Raw genomic sequence first — 21606 nt, 5'->3', positions numbered from 1 at the left:
AGTAAGGCCCGTAACACACTTGAAGAGTTCTCACTGGCAAGAAATGCGTTGCAAGAAAGAGGCGAAGAGCCTTCCTCCACACACTTGGCGAGTTCTCGCTATCACAGATCACACCTCGCTATGATCATCTATGCATTGCCTTCATGCAGAAAGTATTTTTCTGATTATAGTAATCACTCGTTGGGAGAAATATTATAGGTTATGTATTTACGTATATTGTCGTACTTAAATATATAACCTGTAAGTATACTTTACAAATTACGTACGAACACTATGTTGAATCTGAGTATTCAAATGATGAGGAAATGGAGTTACATGAACATATTTTGTTAATGAAAAGAAAAAGTAGGCCTAAAATTAAAGTCAGAAATATCTGAAAATCACATTGTATCTTACGAAAATAAGGGCGAGTTTTGGACACTGGTTTCGATTTGAATGATGATATGTTTAGGCGTTATTTTAGGTTGAATGGACCATAGTTTTTTGCCATTCATGATATGATAGAGGATTCTTTGCTATGTTCTGATTAAAATTATGTAAACTGTTAAGACAAATAGATACATTATTTCAAATGTTTATTAATACTATTAAATCTCATCAAAATAAAATATAGCCCTATTTATTTTCAGATAATCTGATATTTATCTCCAGATTTCTTCTTTAAATTTCGTGTTTTTATAATTTTCATCCCGTGTATCATATAAATAGGCCTACGGGTGACATCGTACAACTTCGATAAGTTTCTGACTGCAATTATCAGCCATCATACCTCGTTTTCAAATAAAAACAATACAATTCATCGCCACCTGTGATATCTTTTTCTACATTCAATCATCATGAAGAGTATAAATGTCAAACATCTTTGATAAATGTGTCAAGAAAATTCGCTGAGCTACCAATTCCAGCAAAAAACTCACGCGAGGTTTTTGCCTCGAACGAGAATCTCTTCCAGTGTGTGGACGTCAATTTGAATCCATGTTATCAATCTTTGAATTTTCTCGCAACACATTTCTCGCTAGCGAAAACTCTTCAAGTGTGTTACAGGCCTAAATCAAGAATACAGTGAAGAATCTGGTCTTTCCAGGTCAACTTTACGGAAAATCTTGGAAGGTGCCCCACAGCACTTTGCTCGGGATGTACAAATGTATCTTAATGAAACATTTTAACGAATATGGATTGGTAGAGGAGGACCAAAGCAATGGCCAAACCGTTCGTTGGATCTTACTCCCAGCGATTTTTGGCTGTGGGTATGCTGAAAGACAGTGTATATCGTTGCTGCGCCTTCAAAATCCACTATGTGTTTTTAAAAAGATTTTGCAGGAGAAAGAATAAAGTATTGTCACTTTTAATTCCCATAATTTTCAAAGCTACTTTCTATACGAGTATAATTTCAATCATTACAAGAAAAATTATGAAAGGTTTTATTTTCATTATGATAAATTAATATATTTGGCTAGACAGCCATTACAAGGACTTTCCTTGCTCCTTAAAACGTGTCATTGACAACGAGACTTAAATTAGTGAACTTCTGATCCATGACCTAGCATGTTAAATACAATACCACAGAGGAAATTACGAAAGTGTATGTATTATTCACTAAATTTACGAAAATGTTTATGGTATGGATTACCTGATTTTTTCGGTTAGACATTCAGCCCATCCCTTCATTACCATGGATAATAGAGATTCTACTGTAACACAGAATATGGCATGAACAATGCAATTTATTGGTATGCCATTATTTAAAAAAAATGACACATTTGAAATAATTCCCTTGGTACCTTATGCTGTATTGCAATCTTACTCAGAAATGTTCATGACACGTTGGTTCTGACGAGTTTGGCTCAACTATAAAATGAAATGAGAGCAGCAACAATTGAATACTGTCTAGGGACAGCATGAACTGCCAATACAAAGTGAAAAGGTGACCGTATGGTGTACTGTTTCTGTTAGTCAACTTACTTCTTTCAAGATGAAAATGAGGCAGCTGTTACAGTGAAAGGTGAACGGTACTGACAAATGTTACAGACATAAATCAAAGACGTATTAAACAGGAATAGCATATGATTTCAACAAGATGGCGCAACGACGCATGCTAGAGACACACTGTGGTCATTGAGAATCTTTTCCCTAGATGCTTAGCTTCTTGCTTTAAATAGCGATAACAATTGGTCCACTGAACAGATGGAAAAACTATTTTGGGCAACTACTAAAATACATAGGCCAAATAGAAATGATCAGGACGAAATTGAAATACAAACTGCTGAGCCATTTATACCCGAACCCACACTTTCTGAAGTCGAAATTGGGATAGAAAATCTGAAAAATTATAAGTCTCCAGGTATCGATCAAATTCCAGCAGAATTAATATAAGAGAGTGGAAGTGCATTATCTAACGAAATTTATAAGCTTGTACTTGCTATTTGGGAAAAGGAAATTGTACCAGAACAATGGAAGGAGTCCATAATCGTACCTATCTTTAAGAAGGGGGACAAGACTAAATGCAGTAACTTTCGAGGAATATCATTTTTGTTGACATCGTACAAAATTTTGTCCAATATTCTTTTAAGAAGATTAACTCCATATGTAGATAAAATTATTGGGGATCATCAGTGTGGTTTTAGGCATAATAGATCAACTATTGACCAGATATTTTGTATTCGACAGATAATGGAGAAAAAAATGGAAGTATAAGGGTACAGTGCATCAGTTATTCATAGATTTCAAAAAGGCATATGACTCGGTTAAGAGATAAGTTTTATATGATATTCTTATTGAATTTGGTATTCCCAAGAAACTAGTTCGATTAATTAAAATGTGTCTCAGTGAAATGTACAGCAGAGTCCGTATAGGTCAGTTTCAGTCAGATGCATTTTCAGTTCACTATGGGCTAAAGCAAGGAGATGCACTATCACCTTTACTTTTTAACTTTGCTCTAGAGTATGCCATTAGGAAAGTCCAGGATAACAGAGAGGGCTTGGAATTGAACAGGTTACATCAGCTGCTTGTATATGTGGATGACATGAATATGTTAGGAGGAAATCCACAAACGATTAGGGAAAACACGGGAATTTTACTGGAAGCAAGTAAAGCGATAGGTTTGGAAGTAAATCCCGAAAAGACAAAGTATATGATTATGACTCGTGACGAGAATATTGTACGAAATGGAAATATAAAAATTGGAAATTTATCTTTCGAAGAGGTGGAGAAGTTCAAATAACTTGGAGCAACTATAACAAATATAAATGATACTCGGGAGGAAATTAAACACAAATAAATATGGGAAATGCCTGTTATTATTTTGTTGAGAAGCTTTTATCATCCAGTCTGCTGTCAAAAAATCTGAAAGTTAGAATTTATAAAACAGTTATATTACCAGTTGTTCTTTATGGTTGTGAAACTTGGACTCTTCCTTTGAGAGAGGAACATAGGTTAAGGGTGTTTGAGAATAAGGTTCTCAGGAAAATATTTGGGGCTAAGAGGGATGAAGTTACAGGAGAATGGAGAAAGTTACACAACACAGAACTGCACGCATTGTATTCTTCACCTGACATAATTAGGAACATTAAATCCAGACGTTTGAGATGGGCAGGGCATGTAGCACGTATGGGCGAATCCAGAAATGCATATAGAGTGTTAGTTGGGAGGCCGGAGGGAAAAAGACCTTTGGGGAGGCCGAGACGTAGGTGGGAAGATAATATTAAAATGGATTTAAGGGAGGTGGGATATGATGATAGAGAATGGATTAATCTAGCTTAGGATAAGGGACGAGGCGGGCTTATGTGAGGGCAGCAATGAACCACCGGGTTCCTTAAACGCCAGTAAGTAATTAACAACTGGTCTACTCCATCTCCAGACCTTGCAGCTGCTGATGGGGATATCTCAAACCAGACACTGTATCCAGGATATGAAGAACAAGATACAGGAAGAAGCCCAAGAAAACAACGAAACCCCAGTTTTATTGCAATGTGTCATGAACAAATTTTCAGTTGATTGCAACAAACCATAAGATACCAAAGGGATCACTTGAAATGTGTCATTTTCAAAGAAGTAACAACATTCCAATAAATTGCATTATTCAAGCCATATCCTGTATCATTTTGATATTACTAAACCTTATAGTCACTTTAGAATTGCATAATGAAATTCATAAGAACCAAATACCAGACTGTGTGTAGCTCGATGAAATAAAAGAAAACTTGTTTACCAGAATGTTCCTGATCACCTCCTTCCATATCAGGCAGCACATTTTCGTTTTCCTTATCAGATGTTCTGATCCCCATTCCATACTTCTTCCTAATGCAATTAAGGATAGCTTTGTTGAGCATGTTGAGTTCCACCTCAATGCGGTCCATGTAGTTTAGAAGGTTGGTACACCTGGCACAAAGAACACCTTCCTCTTCAATGAGAAATTCCATCTCTCCTGTCACTATCCTGTGCAATTTCTGATGCATGTACATCTTGGTTGTACTGGTCAGTGTGTGCAATGGAGTGCCATTATCCACCTTCTTGCCACACACAAAACATTGCGTCTTCTCCTCACTAATGCACTCTTCTTGAGAAGATGAACGATTCTGCAAACACATTAAAATAAAAATTATTCACTTTTATTTCATTAGCAGCCATAGTTCCTATGGTGACATATACTTATCCGGAATAATTATAGTATACACGCGAATAATCAGCGTCATCGAATACTTCAAGCACCCTAATTTTAGGAGAGAAAATTAACAAAAAAAAAAAAATAATACATCTTGATTACACAACTTTTAACACTGTATCACTTCGGAATATGTATGATAAGACTTTCTTGTGTTAAATTTTAACGTATCTTGTTTACATGTAACCACACAGGCGTATACAAACTCAAATGTAACACCTGCAACAACTTCTACAAAGGACAGACAGGCAGATCATTTCAAACACGTTACAAAGAACACATTACAGCCATAACAAAATTACAAAACACCTCCACATATGCAGAACACATCACAAATGCTAACCACACCTACAGAGACATCAACACAGACATGGACATACTGGACATACTGCACATCCAACCAAAAAGTCAGAAACTCAACACACTAGAACAATATGAAATATACAGACACACAAAAACACACCCCAACGATATTCTCAACACACAACTCAATTTCAAAACACATACACTCTTTGACTCTACACTACGAACGCACCCTCACAGGAAACAACAAGAGGCGCCAAGACCAACAACGACCAGTTCTGAAGATGACCCATAAATAGGTCGAAACATGTAAACAAGATACGTTAAAATTTAACACAGAAAGTCTTATCATACATATTCCGAAAAAATAATAAATAATAAAATTGGCTGTAATTTGTGAGAAATTAATCCTACATAATGATGTACTCCAAAACTAAATAAAGTATCAATTTGTTTTAAGAAACGCATCCTTAAAAATCCACAATTCTCAGTCAGGTTTAAACCTCTGAACACAAACAATAAGCCAGTTCAACATAGTTAAATGACTTAATCCATTATAGTTATTACTAACCTCGTTTACTGGGCTTTCATCGCCTTCTACTAACTTATCCTTGTTGCTGACAGATACTTTGACTGACTTCCTAACTGGTGATCCACGTTTGTTGGTAGAACCTGGAGGCCTGCCCCGCTTCCTACTCCGATTTGCTTTATCTGGTCTCCAATCAGCATCATCTTTCTTCTCTTGTTTGAGAGAAGATCGACCCCGTCTTCTTTCTTTAACTGTTGACTTTAAGATATTGGCGTGCTGTGAGGCTATGGACACATTTACAAACACCTGAAATTTAAATTAAAATAACATAAATTTTACCATAAAATGTAGATGGGGTGCATAGTGAGCTAAATAATAAACCCAACTAAAATACAGTGCGGTCCGAAATTCTTGTTACTTCCTAGGTTTTTTGTGCAGATGTGCATTTATTTTCCTTATTTTATTTCAGATGGCTGACACAAGTTCCTGGAAATTACAAATTAAACCAAACCCTTTAACTCTATTAAATATAGAATATAATCTAAATTTAACAGAAGAAATACTGAAATCAGAAGTAACACCGAAATAATGAAACAATTGTCTTTAGAGACAATTAATATTAGGTACCATCCACAAAACTGGCTTCATTTATACACCGACAGATCCTTGATCTCCAGAGAACAAGGTGCCGGTGCAGGTGTTACGTGCTGTCTCTTCTCACTTTATAGATCTCTTTGATGTGGAACAACAAGTTCTGATGGAGAAATCGTTGCAATAAGTGAAAGTCTCAGGAATCTTCTATTTCACATCAATAAATTTAAGAATGCAGTTATATTGTCAGACTCCAAAGCAGTTATTCTATCAATAGTCTCTAAACACACACCTTCATCTCAAACAGCAGAAATAACTAAAATGCTCTCTCAATTAATATCACTCAATAAAAGAATTGTATTCCAATGGATACCATCCCATTGTGGAATCCTGGGAAACGAGAATGTGGATACTTTAGCAAAGAAGGGCAGCACTGCTACTTACAGACCTTTTACTAAATCTACGCATTACTCTGTGAAAAGATTTATTAAATCTACATACTTAGACTTCAACAAACAAAATTTGATAACACAATCTCAAGGGAAAGAATGGAACTCTCTGCATCAAAATCCACAGTTAATTCCCGATTTACCACGAAAATCGTTTGTAGCTGCAATTAGATTGGCAACAGGCCATGATTGTTTGGCCAAACACCTGCGTAGAATTGGAATATAACAGTCCCCTAACTGCCCATTGTGCAACTCAAACCAGAAATGGATTCGGAACACCTCAAAATCTGTGCTTCAGTGGCTGGCCATGATAATATCTTTGAAAAATATTGGAGTGCAAGAGGTCAAATGACTTTATTGTCAAACGCCTGGCATTAGAAAACAACAACAACAACAGTTCCTGGAAAAAGGTCTTCTTTCAAGTGTATGGGCCCATGAATGTCCTCATGCTGGAAAGAACACAAGGGATGTACTACAATGCAGCAAGATTCAATAAAGAAGCTCAACTGAAAATGACGATATTGTGGTGGGAACAAAAGCTCTTCAGAACTGGATCAATTCTGGATAAGAAGAGGACAGAACGACTATCAACTCAATAGGAAACATATGCAGCTGTGGACAGATCTCCCAAAAAATCATTGCAGAAACGATCACTGTAACTTGAAATCACAAAAAATCACTATGCTGATACACATACGAAAAGATTTGCAATTACAATCTTTCAGGCCAACATTCATCAATAAGATGGGTGACGAGGACATGAGAGGAAGATATGCAGCCTGCTCACGAATACTTAGGTGTTTGTGATGCCCCCACAGCTCATCCCTCATGCTTTTTCCAGTGTGTCGACTTCATTGGGCCCATACCCTTGCAAGAAGATGTTCTTCCACACTACAGAAGATTGTATCAATCATCTGACATGAAATATTAAAAATAAGTGCACATCTGCACAAAAAAATCTACAACACTTTCGGACAACTGTTCATTCACTTTCGGACAACTGTTCATTAGATCAATTTAAGTTACTAAAAAAAATAAACAAATCATTACTTCTGAATTGCAAATCTAATTTCCAAATATTTTAATATTCATTTTGTTGCCTGTTAAGCTGTAAGTTACAATTTTATTTTCTACTTGTGTGTTTATTTGATAAATTCCGTCTAATAATCAAAATAAAGAATTAATTTTACGAACATTTTCGTCTTTATCTTTGAGGCATCTTCAGGTAACAATGTTTAGTGTTAAAATTTTTTAAATCTTATTTACACATTAAAATAAAAAATTAAAATGATGTTGTTGTTTTCTAATGCCAGGCGTTTGACAATAAAGTCATTTGACCTCTTGCACTCCAATATTTTTCAAAGATATCATGGCCAGCCACTGAAGCACAGATTTTGAGGTGTTCCGAATCCATTTCTTGGTTTGAGTTGCACAATGGGCAGTTAGGGGACTGATATATTCCAATTCTATGCAGGTGTTTGGTCAAACAATCATGGCTTGTTGCCAATCTAAATGCAGCTACAGACGATTTTCCTGGTAAATCGGGAATTAACTGTGGATTTTGATGCAGAGAGTTCCATTCTTTCCCTTGAGATTGTGTTATCAAATTTTGTTTGTTGAAGTCTAAGTATGTAGATTTAATAAATCTTTTCACAGAGTAATACGTAGATTTAGTAACAGGTCTGTAAGTAGCAGTGCTGCCCTTCTTTGCTAAAGCATCAGCATTCTCGTTTCCCAGGATTCCACAATGGGATGGTATCCATTGGAATACAATTCTTTTATTGAGTGATATTAATTGAGAGAGCGTTTTAGTTATTTCTGCTGTTTGAAATGAAGGTGTGTGTTTAGAGACTATTGATAGAATAGCTGCTTTGGAGTCTGACAATATAACTGCATTTTTAAATTTATTAATGTGGCATAGAAGATTCCTGAGACTTTCACTTATTGCAATGATTTCTCCATCAAAACTTGTTGTTCCATACCCAAGATATCTATAAAGTGAGAAGAGACAGCACGTAACACCTGCACCGGCACCTTGTTCTCTGGAAATCAAGGATCCGTCGGTGTATAAATGAAGCCAGTTTTGTGGAGGGTACCTAATATTAATTACCTCTAAAGACAATTGTTTCAGTATTTCAGTGTTTACTTCTGATTTCAGTATTTCTTCTGTTAAATTTAGATTATATTCTATATTTAATAGAGTTAAAGGGTTTGGTTTAATTTGTAGGTTTTCTTTTAAATTTGGGATATTGATTTTCTGTTTTAATTCTTGAACAATGGATATGAAACTTTTTTGAGTTTTCAATCTACAGAGAGGACTGTATGAATGCCAATTGTTTCCTAGTTTTTCATATTGAATCAGTGCTTTTTCTTCTATTGTCATGTGAAATTAAAATTATATGTGTACAGTATTGCCAATGGCTATTATATACATTAACTTTCTTAGATTATATAATTTTGCATGAAAGTACAATATTTCATAAAACATGCTGGGTACAGAGTGAGTCAGCCAGGGCTATACCAGTGTCAGCAAAAGTCGTATGCGTAGTAACTGCTGCAACATCGCAGTGATCAGACCTCTTGCTCGCCTATATTTCGTGTTTAGTTACGTAAACATGTTCATACAGTGAGGGTACAGCTGCATACCATACATTTAGAGTGGGTTACAGTAGTGTGTCCATTATGACATACAGCCTTGAACAACGAGTGTTTATTGACGACAAATTTGTGAAATACGAATCTTGGAGAACAGTTGTAAATAAACTTCCGTCAGTCATTCCCTGATTCGCCAGAGCTTTCTAAAGCAATGATTTACAATTTAGTCAGCCAGTGCTGACATACTGCGGATAATTTTTAATTACTTCACCGTTCATAAACGAAATAGAATATGTTCAAAACCAAGCTCTCAGACTCATTACTGGTGGAATCAAAATAACTCCAATAGATTCTATGAGATTCCTCACTAATATTAACAGCATCAAAATGACAATAGAAGAAAAAGCACTGATTCAATATGAAAAACTTATTAGATTACCAGGAAACAATTGACATTCATACAGTCCTCTCTGTAGATTCAAAACTCAAAAAAGTTTCATATCCATTGTTCAAGAATTAAAACAGAAAATCTATATCTCGAATTTAAAAGAAAACCTACAAATTAAACCAAACCCTTTAACTCTATTAAATATAGAATATAATCTAAATTTAACAGAAGAAATACTAAAATCAGAAGTAAACACTGAAATACTAAAACAATTGTCTTTAGAGACAATTAATATTAGATACCCTCCACAAAACTGGCTTCATTTATACATTGACGGATCCTTGATCTCCAGAGAACAAGGTGCCGGTGCAGGTGTTACGTGCTGTCTCTTCTCACTTTATAGATCACTTGGATATGGAACAACATGTTTTGATGGTGAAATCATTGCAATAAGTGAAAGTCTCAGGAATCTTCTATGCCACATCAATAAATTTAAAATGCAGTTATATTGTCAGACTCCAAAGCAGTTATTCTATCAATCGTCTCTAACACACACCTTCATCTCAAACAGCAGAAATAACTAAAATGCTCTCTCAATTAATATCACTCAATAAAAGAATTGTATTCCAATGGATACCATCCCATTGTGGAATCCTGGGAAACGAGAATGCTGATGCTTTAGCAAAGAAGGGCAGCACTGCTACTTACAGACCTGTTACTAAATCTACGTATTACTCTGTGAAAAGATTTATTAAATCTACATACTTAGACTTCAACAAACAAAATTTGATAATACAATCCCAAGGGAAAAAATAGAACTCTCTGCATCAAAATCCACAGTTAATTCCCAATTTACCACGAAAATCGTCTGTAGCTGCATTTAGATTGGCAACAAGCCATGATTGTTTGGCCAAACACCTGCATAGAATTGGAATATATCAGTCCCCTAACTGCCCATTGTGCAACTCAAACCAAGAAATGGATTCGGAACACCTCAAAATCTGTGCTTCAGTGGCTGGCCATGATAATATCTTTGAAAAATATTGGAGTGCAAGAGGTCAAATGACTTTATTGTCAAACGCCTGGCATTAGAAAACAACAACAACAATTCAGTTAAGAAATTTCGTACAACTGGATCAGTAATGGAAAAGAAATGAACATGTGTAAAGCGTGTTCTCACTGAGTAGATAGATGAAATTGGCCACAGATTAGAGAGAAGTCCTACATCATCATCCAGCCATGTAGCTCAGCAGGTAGGGGTGTCACAGTCTTCAGTGGTAAGAGGTACGATATAATTAAAATTAAAACCTTACAAAATTCGTGCAGTTCAGAGGTTAACGGAACCCGATTATCAGAGCAGGCTTATGTTTTGCATGTGGTTCCAACAGTCAATGACTTAACCTCAGCTTAATTTTTTATAGTAACAAAGCATGGTTCCACCTCAGTGGTTACGTGAACACTCAAAACAACAGCACCACAACACTTCACCACCATTCCCCTCTGTAAAGTTACAGCATAGCTGTGAGCTGGTTCAAACTGTGGGCAGATAAGTCATGTGTGAAGTATTGTGGTGCCTTGCATTCACAGAAGGAGATGCCAATGGCTGCGAGGGGTTTGCGTTGGTAAACAGCCAATAGTTTTTAGTATCTACAGTATATCCGAAAACAGAAGTAATGACATATATTACTACATTTTCATGTACATCACCCAATTATCAGTCAAATGATTTGTAGACATCCAAATGTCGAATATATTGATACCTCTTCAATTCCTTCTGTGGCAGATTTTCTGGAACCTTCATCATTTTTCTCTTCTTTTACATTAAGTTTTGGATATGTGTGATCATCTTCCTGAAATAATAAATACATAAATATTTATTTTTTTCCTTCAAAATTATAAAGAGAACGACAACAAGATACTGCCAAAGCAAATATTATAATAAAACTTTAAAAACTTTGACCCTCCATGAATCTATGTCGATAGTGAAAGATGCAATCAATAAACTGAGTGTTGTGTCAGAAGTAATCGGTGAGTGTGTTTCAGTAAAATTTAATAATGTATTGAAAAACAGCCCAGGATACACAACTTTCTACACTGTATGCAAATACTTAAAGGCTGAGTGTGCAGAGCTCCCTGAGAACATTGTTCCGTGTATCATTCTTCATATGAAATACATGCCAGATACTTTGTGTGAAGTTGAGAGGTCGTTTTCCATTTATAAGAACATTCTAACAGACAGAAGGCAATCGATGACCACAGACAATATGGAAAGTATTTCACTATTAATTGCGCCTGCATACAATAATTAAATGAGATTGAATCACAGGCACACCTGTAATTTTTTTCAGTTCTGTTTTCTTATCAGTGTGCAAAAATACACGTAATAAAGCTCAGATTTTGTTACATATTTTTATTTATCTACATATTTTGCCTATTTTAGTTACATATTTATGTACATATTTCTCATTTTCACTATCTTCCTTTCTTTCTTTTCTTTTTTTCTTTAGTCTTGTTATTTTCTTTTTATTATTAGTTACCCTTACTGTTCATAGAGGCCTTCCTTGCCCTCCATTTTTAGTCTTTCTTCCTCCTGTAGATAGCTTGTTTTATTTCTGCCATTCTTGGTCTCCCTATTGACCTGGTTGGCGAGTTGGTATAGCGCTGGCCTTCTATGCCCAAGATTGCAGGTTCGACCCCAGGCCAGGTCAATGGCATTTAAGTGTGCTTAAATGCGACAGGCACATGTCAGTAGATTTACTGGCATGTAAAAGAACTCCTGCGGGACAAAATTCCGGCACATCCGGCGACGCTGATATAACCTCTGCAGTTGCGAGCGTTGTTAAATAAAACATAACATTTAACATTTGGTCTCCCTTTTCTCACGCATAAGGAACGAATTTAGTTATCACGTGACAGAGGCTTTGATTTTCATTGGCCATTTTTGCTTTCTCTTTTTCTTTAGCGTCGGTTTTCCTGGGGGAGAATTTCGACACGTTGAGTTTGGGGGAGACTCTCGTGGAGTAAGGTTGGACGGCAGCTGTGGAGAGCTGTGGGTTGGTGTAACAGCTATCCATGATGGGATCACGGATGACTCAGTTCAGGAGGGACATGGACTGCTGTAGTCTGGGGTCGAACGGGGTTTGTGACTTACTACAGGTAGAAATGTAGCCGAGCTGCAGTGAAGTATGCTGTGTGATTATGGAGGTGTGAGTGTTGAAGAGAGACCATTGTTGAGTTGTTTTCGAGACTGGCCTACCAGGAATCATAATAGGTTTTCATGTCAGTAAGGTTAAGTTTATTATGATTAGTAGAAAGATTTTGATTTCCTATGGAGTATGAGATTATACATGAATAAGCTGGCATTCGTCAAGGGATTTTACATTGGTTGTGTATTAGTGCCTTTCTGCCATATCAGACAAGTCAGGACTTGTCTAGCAAGTTATTTATAATTACAATCTGTGAGTACAGATGGCGTTACTAGTTGGTGTAATGGTGAATGCCAGTTCACTGACCTTTAGTGGCAAGCCAGTGTCGATGCATTGGTGAATTATCAGTGATTGTATTTTTACTGGAGACCTTGGTTCATTTCCATTTTTCTATAGTGTTATTAATAAATGTGAACAGAGAGAGTTGATGATTTATATGGTGTGTTTTCTTTGTACCACCTTACCAAAGAGACAGTCGACCCTATCATACCTTTCGACGACAGGGTAATACTTAATTGTTTAAGTATTGTTTACTTATCATTTTTACCAACTATTCAAAGTAGACAGAGGCGGAGCGTTGCAATACTCACAATATCATTCCGAGATTAACATAGAAAAATGATTCTAGTTACCAAAATTAAATTATGTCTGTTGGGTGTGTAAAAAAAATATTCATTCAAATCCTTCCACTAGTTTATGAAAAAAATTGGGACTGAAATGTCAGTGTTTCCTGTTTCCCCTCCCCCACAAGACTTTTTTTTTTCTAAAATATTTTAGTAACATTATTATATGTTTGCTAGCACATTGAAATTTACAGGTTATGTTCATCAGAGTTTCTTTAATCTGTCTTAAAACTGTCAAATTGATAACTTTCAAAGTTGATGAAACAGATTACAGAACAAAATGTGGGCTGTTTTATTTTACAGCAGATTTACACTACCTTGTTACCTTAAACTGCCATTAACAAACCTTCACAATTTCTTCTACAACTTTCGTATTTTTAGAGCTGTATCCTGCATTTTTTTCGGTTTCTTTTTCATCTCTGGAAACTATTTCCAACCTACTATTTCCACTTTGTTTCTTCTCATTTTCTTTGCTCGGAGACTGAAACCCAGAAAAATGCATAAAACATAAATAATGTATGCAGGGATTCTTCCTTTCTAAACAATATGCAAAAATTGTAATTGAAATCGCCATACAATTATTTTCCAATCATTATTCATAAATATGAATTGGAGCAAAACCTTACACCAGTATCCTCTTTCTTCAGTCTTCTTGTGTAGTTTCGATGAGGTGGAACATGGTTAAAAATAGTAGGTACAGCATTCGGTTTCAATTTCCTTAGTCCATCTGCTCTATGTGACTCAAACTGTGATTCTTCAAAATGTGCCTATAAAAAGATAAGCACAAGGTAAATACACTCAGGGACAAAAAAAAAACGGACACTTCTATATTTGCTTGTATTTTGTTGCCAATTATTTCAAAATGAAACAAAACCCATTTAAACAAAATAATGTTTCATTTAGCACCTTATACGACAACATTTGAAAAAAAAAAAAAAAATCTCTGATGAGAAAATTATAACGGGCATATAACTATGGCATCATTTGATCTAACTGTTTTTTTCATTTTATGGTGCCTTAAACATTAAAAACTCTTTTTAGTAACGGGTATTACCCCCTCTGGCTTGAATAACTGCATCCATACGTCTTGGCATGCTCTCAATTTGGTTAGCAATGTCTTGAGGAATAAGTTCCCATTCTTCGCCAAGTGCTCACCTCAACTCTTGTAACGATTCTGGTCTCAGTCGTCTATTCTTAACACGCCGTCACAGCATGTCCCACACGTGTTCAATTGGGTTCATGTCTGGACTCCTTGCTGGCCATGGAAAAACATAGATTCCCACTTCTTGGAGATAATCTCCGACTGCATGGGCAATATGCGGCCGTGCATTATCATGCATTAAAACAAAATTATCGCCTACAAATTGGCCAAATGGCACAACATGATCAGCCAAACATTCATTTATATACATATCAGCTGTTAGTCTGCCATTTTCAACAAAAACCAACTCTGTACGAGCATCCGTACACACTCCTGCCCAAACCATCACTCCACCACCTCCATACGGCACATTTTCGGAAATGCAACACTGTGAAAATCGTTCTCCCCTCCTTCTCCAAACTCTTTCACGTCCATCAGGTGAGCACAGATTGAAGCAGGACTCATCTGTGAACAGAACACAGCTCCACTGTCCATTTCTCCAATCCCTGTGATCATTTGCAAAACGCAGTCGTTCAACTTGATGCATCCTGAGAAGTCTGGGACCAGTTGCAGGTCTACTTGATATCAGTCCACTTGCTTTCAACCTCCTTCTAACTGTTTTGGCCGAAATTGGGCGTCCATGCATGTTAACAAATTGCTGGGCAGGTTGCACTCCCTAAGAACTCTCAACACCATATACCTGTCTTCATTTGGATTTGTAGCTCTTGGACGACCCGAACCTGGTCTTCTGGTATATTCTAGGGTCTCTCTATACCGTTTTATGGCATCATGGGTTGTGCTTCTAGCCATATTCATAACATTTGCAATGTAACGTACACTGCGTCCATCATCGTAAAGGGCTACAGCTCGAGCCACATCTTCAGGTCGCATCTTGTTTTAAGACAAATGTTACAACCTCACTTAAAACTCAGAAAATGTAAAAATAAAGAAATAACGAATGATAACGATAATGAAGCACAAAATGGTTGAGACAAAATTGTTATAGCTGAGACTCCGAAAGCAAAACTGGAATATTTGGTTGTAATGGCTTGTTTATAAAACAAAAAACAATCAACAATGTATATACGTCTCCATAACAACAGATGGCTACCATAATATTGTATGAGAAGATAATGTTTTGCAAAATACCAGCTAATATCAAAGTGTCCGGTTTTTTTTGTCCCTGAGTGTATTAAAACTGTGAACTGCAAAAATATATGGGGAGGACAAGAAACACACTTCTTAGTATTATCTCAACTATTTAGTTTCCTTTAACAATTTCACTAGAATCGTGAATTTCATACTAGAGAGCATAATTAGGCCTACTTCTCAATATCTCCAAAACTAGTAGTAATTTCCAAAATGATTCTTGATACTCTCAGACATATTTTTCGATATAACTTCCTGAAATCAATGGAGATGAAGAGTGAAAATTATCTCTGCAAACTTCTTTAGGATACCTCTCCATCATAGTGCATAGTGGAAAAGGGGAAATTTTATTAGGCCTATGAACATATTTCCGTACTTATTTCACTAAGGGCAATTGTCACAATTATAAGGCTTTCAGGAAAGGCAAAAAACGAAATGTAATTGATTGAAGACTACCATGTTATGAACACGAAGAAAACTGTTAACCATAAAGGCGGTTGTCCATGTTATCTAGGTGGCTATCCATGAAAATAATTTACTGTCATTTCTGAAGTTGCAAGTCCATATTCGTCCTTAGTGTCCCAACAATGACATTGACTTCCAACCATGTAAGCCTACAGAGCCAAAAACAAAATTTGGGCCTCATGAATTTTCAAAGTTCCAGTTATAAACATACTGTGCATGCTCAGGTGGTCCAAATTTTACCTTTGGGTCTGTACAAACAGATTCTCGTGAACTATTGGGAGTTGAACTACCAGCGTTTGTGATCTGATAATGAAGCCTTTTCTTATTAAGAATCCGAAAATAGCAAAAATTGACACTAATCCTTAGTGAAATAAGGTACGAATTTTTAAAATGCAACTCGAACTGAAGAAAATTAGGCTTTTTACTACTTGCTACATAAATATTTGGCAATGTCGGAAACAATACTGCAAAGTTTGATATTAATTTTTTTTGCTGTGAAATTAATTATAAAAGTGCCTACATTACCAGTAGGTATTTCTTTAAAATTGATATACCACGTTAAAGCATAGATGTATTTACGTACTTGGCTTATAGCTGAGTCATATGTACCATAAACAATAGAAAAATATAATGTCGACATGAATTTCGCACCGAAATAACGATAGAAAGTTGCTGTGAAAGTGGGGACTGGCAGGGAGGTGCAGGCAAGCAGGATCACTTCATAGGGGTGGAAAGCACATAGCCTACATCATTTCCGTGAGTTTCCTTATATTGAGGAAAGACCAGTTTTCGTGACGTCGAATCAGTGACAGGTTAGGTTGGGTTCGTTCAGGCTCTTGGTTCTATGACTTACATATACTCACAATTGTCTAAGAATATCACTACCCCACTCAAACCCCTCTCTTCCACGCTATCTTGTAGTGTCTTTGCCATCAGTCTTCCTTTGGTAACGCTATTGTAAAGATTTACTTATGACTTTTAAGGAACCTGGAGGTTCATTGCTGCCCTCACATTGTAAAGATTTACCCAATATTAATTTAGCTTACAATGTTCTGGAATAAAAACAACAATAATGTCTTCTTTTCAGTTGACACACATGAGCTACTCATGCTGAGTAGCGCGAAAGGAAATTGCTTAACTGATTGCTATTCAAGAATATATGTATCGGTAGACATGCATAAAACTTCTTAGCGTGTAAAAGAAAAACAAAATCACAAAAACGTCAACATCAGATACAAATGCATAACGAATAAATGCCAATGACTATTTTCATAATAACTTATAACTGACGGAATCCAATTACATTTACATTACTTATAATGTTCCATTGGTATTTTAGGGACATCAAAAATTGTTGAGGGTATGGGTATTTCAGGCATAAAATTCGATTACCTAAGCGACTGACACCACAAGGAATATTAGTATTAATCCAAAAGAGACTCTTGCCCAATTACAAACTGGGAATATTTATATTCAAGACAGTATTGAATTTAGCCACTATGACTCAACTCGAACTATTAAGCTACTCTTTAAATAGTATTCCTGAAAATTTATAAATGTTTCAATGTAAAGGAAAAGATACGAATTATTCATTCATATATACAGGTGCGGTGACAGTTTATACACGGAATCATTTATTTGCAATATCTTTAAAATTAGATTCTTGTGGAATATATTACGGCAAATCTGAAGCTGCAGTTAAATATAAAATATATACAATTTCACTTACTTCACAGACGCATGTATGCTTCGTCGGTTTCCAACCCTGTTCCCTTCCACAATTCTGGACCCAAATAGAATTTCTCTCTTTGTCAGTTGGAAAATGATACAGTTTGAACCCCTTTTGGGAGCTATTTGTACAATTAGGAGCAGTACAGCCTGGCATCACTTCAATAACGCATTAAGTATTAAAATACTTATTCAAATCAAGCAAATATTTCTCGACTTATGATGGCCGTCTAGATTACACACCATCTCCTACAACAATCTAATAGTCTTGACCCAAAAGCGTATAGGTAGGTTATGATCCAACCATCTATGTATACACGTCAGTGGATAGTCTGCTCGATACAAGGAACGCCAGCCGTCGTCTGCTGAGGCAGCCATGTTGTTGGACGAGTACTATATTTTGATTTATTTTATTGGGTTATTTTACGACGCTGTATCAACATTAGGTTATTTAGCGTCTGAATGAAATGAAGGTGATAATACCGGTAAAATGAGTCCGGGGTCCAGTTACCCAGCATTTGCTCGTATTGGGTTGAGGGAAAACCCCGGAAAAAAACCCAACCGGGATTCGAACCCGGGCCACCTGGTTTCGCGGCCAGACGCGCTGACCGTTACTCCACAGATGTGGACACGAGTACTATATAACTACAGCTTTGACGTATACTTTTTTAATACGTAGGTTTATCACTTATTCAAAACATGTTTATCTAGTAGATCTGTTAGTAGGCCTACACACAGGATAAGTTCAAATCAATTAGAGCACTTTATTACACAATCATAACAATCCGCCATTTTGAATCCCGCAGTCAAGGTCACAATATTATTTTAATGAGATCGTGTAAAGGACAAGATTATGTACGCATGTAAAGTAAATTCATGTGAATGAATTAAAATTTAAAAGAATACCGAAAATATAGAGTAAAGGAAATCTTATGTGTATTAATTGAATGAAATTATTAATTTAAAAATATAAAATTTAAAGTAAAGTAGACCCTAGGAGCTAGAAAATATTAATAAGAGAGAGAGAGAGAGCGAGAGAGAGAGCGAGAGAGAGAGCGTGCGTATGTTAATCGAAAGAAATGTCTTATAAATATGCGTCCTATTTTCAATATTTTCTAGCCCCTAATTTTTCTAACCTTAGAGGAAATGCCATTGCCCCTGTACGAAAGCGCGCCCCTGGAGAATACGATATCGAACTTTATGTTTTTTGGTAGACTGAGAGTTTTCGTAAGGCTGAGAATGTGACAGGTTAGGTTAGGTTAGGTTTGGTTTGGTTTGTTGAGATTTTGGTATGCCTTGCATATAAAATTATTATATTACGTCGTCACCATCTTTGTTTCATCAGTGGGGTGTAATGTGGCTGTATCGTATTCTTCAGTAATCCAAGCAGCTGTCCACAATTTTGTATAATAGGACATAATCTCCAGCTATAAAAATGAAGAGGGAAATATTTCTATTACTGACCTGGTTCTTAAATTCTTGAGATCCAATTACGTTGTCTCTTTCATTCCATTCTTCAAATTGATGTTGTTTGTCACGTGCAACAACAGTACCGGTAGCTAAACGTTCACTAAGGTTTTTTCTTTTCTGTCGCAATTGTTTAGTTAAATTTGAGGGTAAATTTTCAAAAATCGTTGGATATGCTCCTTCTTGAAGTCTCAAGTGTTTTCTGGGCACAATTATAAAAGAACCATCCGCACATGGAAATTTATCTTCTTTGATAACGAAATCAGAATCAAAATGTTTTATACACACTACTGAATTCTTTGTTGGAATAAAATGTTCACGATGGATGTTTCTTGTCCACTTATCCCTTAAATATTTATCTTTTGGAAACAAAAAGACGTGTACAAACGAACTTCGTTTATTATAATTCGATTTACAACCTGGAACACTGCAAGTGCGAGGCATTTTAAGGTTAAGTTTGGTAACAACGTACCTTATAGGGTATTATTGCAAATGACATTTTCAAACTTGGTTCTGTATGAAAATAATTATATCTGTTACAAGATCGTAACTCTCTTACAAAATGCTAACTTATTAATACCCCAATGATTACACTAGAGACAAATAACATAGGAAACACAATGAACAACCACATGAAGAACGCGCGCTTCCACTCAACTGCCCACCATGTTTAGGCCTACTCATTTAAGCTTTCAGCGACTGGTCTCGGGTCGTGTAGTATTTTTAGAAGGTTCTGTTTACACCAACTCGTTGGTTTATACCTTCTTTGGTTTACACCTGTATGTACGAGATACAGAATGCTAATTTAATTATTTTATTTTTATTGCGATTATTATTATCTAGACCTACGTATATTATAACATATGTAGGTCTAGATTATTATCAAGATTGGTAGGTCTCTCTGTCGAACAGCTGTTAGTATACAGTCACTGTAGTAGCGATCGCTCGCCGCCAGCTTGAGGTCATGACGATAGCGGACAGAAAGCAATGCTGATAGAACGCAATCGTATAACAAACTAAGATATATTACTACAAAAATAAAAACAACCAAACTTGAGCCTAAGAGTAAGAAGGATAAAGACAAATATAAATAGTAAAACGTAATTCCTGTGACATAACATCAAATAATTAAAGGGTAATTTCATAGAAGACGGGCACTTGGTTGAATGTAGTAAGCATTACCAACCTTTTTATTTCAGAGTTAAATGTTAGTGATCTTTTAGTGACTTTTATATGTTAGTTGTAGGTTTTTTATACTAGGTGTCGCCGTGATTTTCTTTTAATTTGATTGGTTATAGTTGCCACTTGTTCTAGAATTTTCATTAATTTTGAATGGATAATGACGGTGTCAGTTTTTGGTTGTTTGACGTGAGTGGTGTTATGTCGTGTCTGATGGCTAAAGCTATTGAAAGTTTGTTTTTTTTTTATGATATTTGTGAAAGATGTGTGAACTTAGAACAGAGTATTAAATTTTGTGTCGATTTTGGTTTAGTTCTTTCGCTGGTGAATAATAATTGTGTTGAATGTTGAGGAGAAAACTGTTTCTGTGGTTCCAAGGAATTATTTACTGAATTTTCTGTATACGTTAAGGTGTAATGAGTGTTCGAAGAGAATTTCATTTTGTGTAAATACATGGTTTATTTATGCGAAGTTGACTGTACGACAAAGTGTTGGTTTAGGTCTTTGTTGCCTGCATAGTTTGTTTAGATTGCCTTAAAGCCTGTGTCATATATGGAAGTGAAGTGGTTGTCATTGAAGACATAAATGAGAATTGAATTTTATTTGATAAGATTATAAATTATTATGTTTTGTGTTTTAGTGGTTTTTGGGAGTAAAGTGCGGACGAAAACTGCCAGAAAAGTACTGTCAACTATGAAGTTCGAATGCCACCGAAAGCCAAAAAAATCAAAGATGAAAAATTAAATATATTTAAATTTTTTGGAGGGCTTGTTCATCTCTAAAATATGGATATATATTTGATTTTCCATCTTCTATTGTGTGATGTTTGGTGACATTTGAGCTTCATAGTTGGCAGAACGTTTTTGGTAGTTTTCGTCAGCCATGTTGGATTTTGCCCGTCTTCTAGGAAATTACCAATTAAAGATATTAATGCTGCAACTGTCAGTCAACAATCTTCGTCGTCTTTGTGACTTAGGCCTATTTATATTTTCATAATTCATCATATCCGTACAATGGGCTTCCTGAAATATATTTCAATAACCGAGTGAGATCATTAACTTCATCTTGCACTTTGTGTGCATCTTGCGGTCGTGACAATAGCGAACGAAAAGTAACGCTGATAGAAAGCAACC

At 35.9% G+C, this 21606-nt stretch overlaps 1 protein-coding gene across 2 annotated transcripts in view; it reads right to left on the bottom strand.

Moving 5' to 3' along the window:
• LOC138704548 (uncharacterized) overlaps positions 1-20181 on the bottom strand; it is a 31477-nt gene extending 11296 nt beyond the window's left edge. The window contains exons 1-6 of one of the 2 annotated variants that reach the window (XM_069832560.1): positions 19292-20181; positions 13971-14111; positions 13691-13825; positions 11276-11365; positions 5535-5798; positions 4208-4574 (exon numbers count right to left, since the gene is read on the bottom strand). In XM_069832560.1, the coding sequence (XP_069688661.1) occupies positions 4208-4574; positions 5535-5798; positions 11276-11365; positions 13691-13825; positions 13971-14111; positions 19292-19738 (1444 nt within the window). In that variant the 5' untranslated portion in view covers positions 19739-20181. Of the gene's footprint in view, positions 1-4207; positions 4575-5534; positions 5799-11275; positions 11366-13690; positions 13826-13970; positions 14112-17828; positions 18208-19291 lie in introns of those variants that run through there. The other variant, XM_069832561.1, reaches the window with a different exon arrangement.
• Positions 20182-21606: the final 1425 nt, after the last annotated feature.

Source organism: Periplaneta americana, chromosome 8 (assembly GCF_040183065.1).
Source record: "Periplaneta americana isolate PAMFEO1 chromosome 8, P.americana_PAMFEO1_priV1, whole genome shotgun sequence".
NCBI lineage: Eukaryota > Metazoa > Arthropoda > Insecta > Blattodea > Blattidae > Periplaneta > Periplaneta americana.
This window is presented reverse-complemented; position numbering and strand designations above follow the sequence as displayed.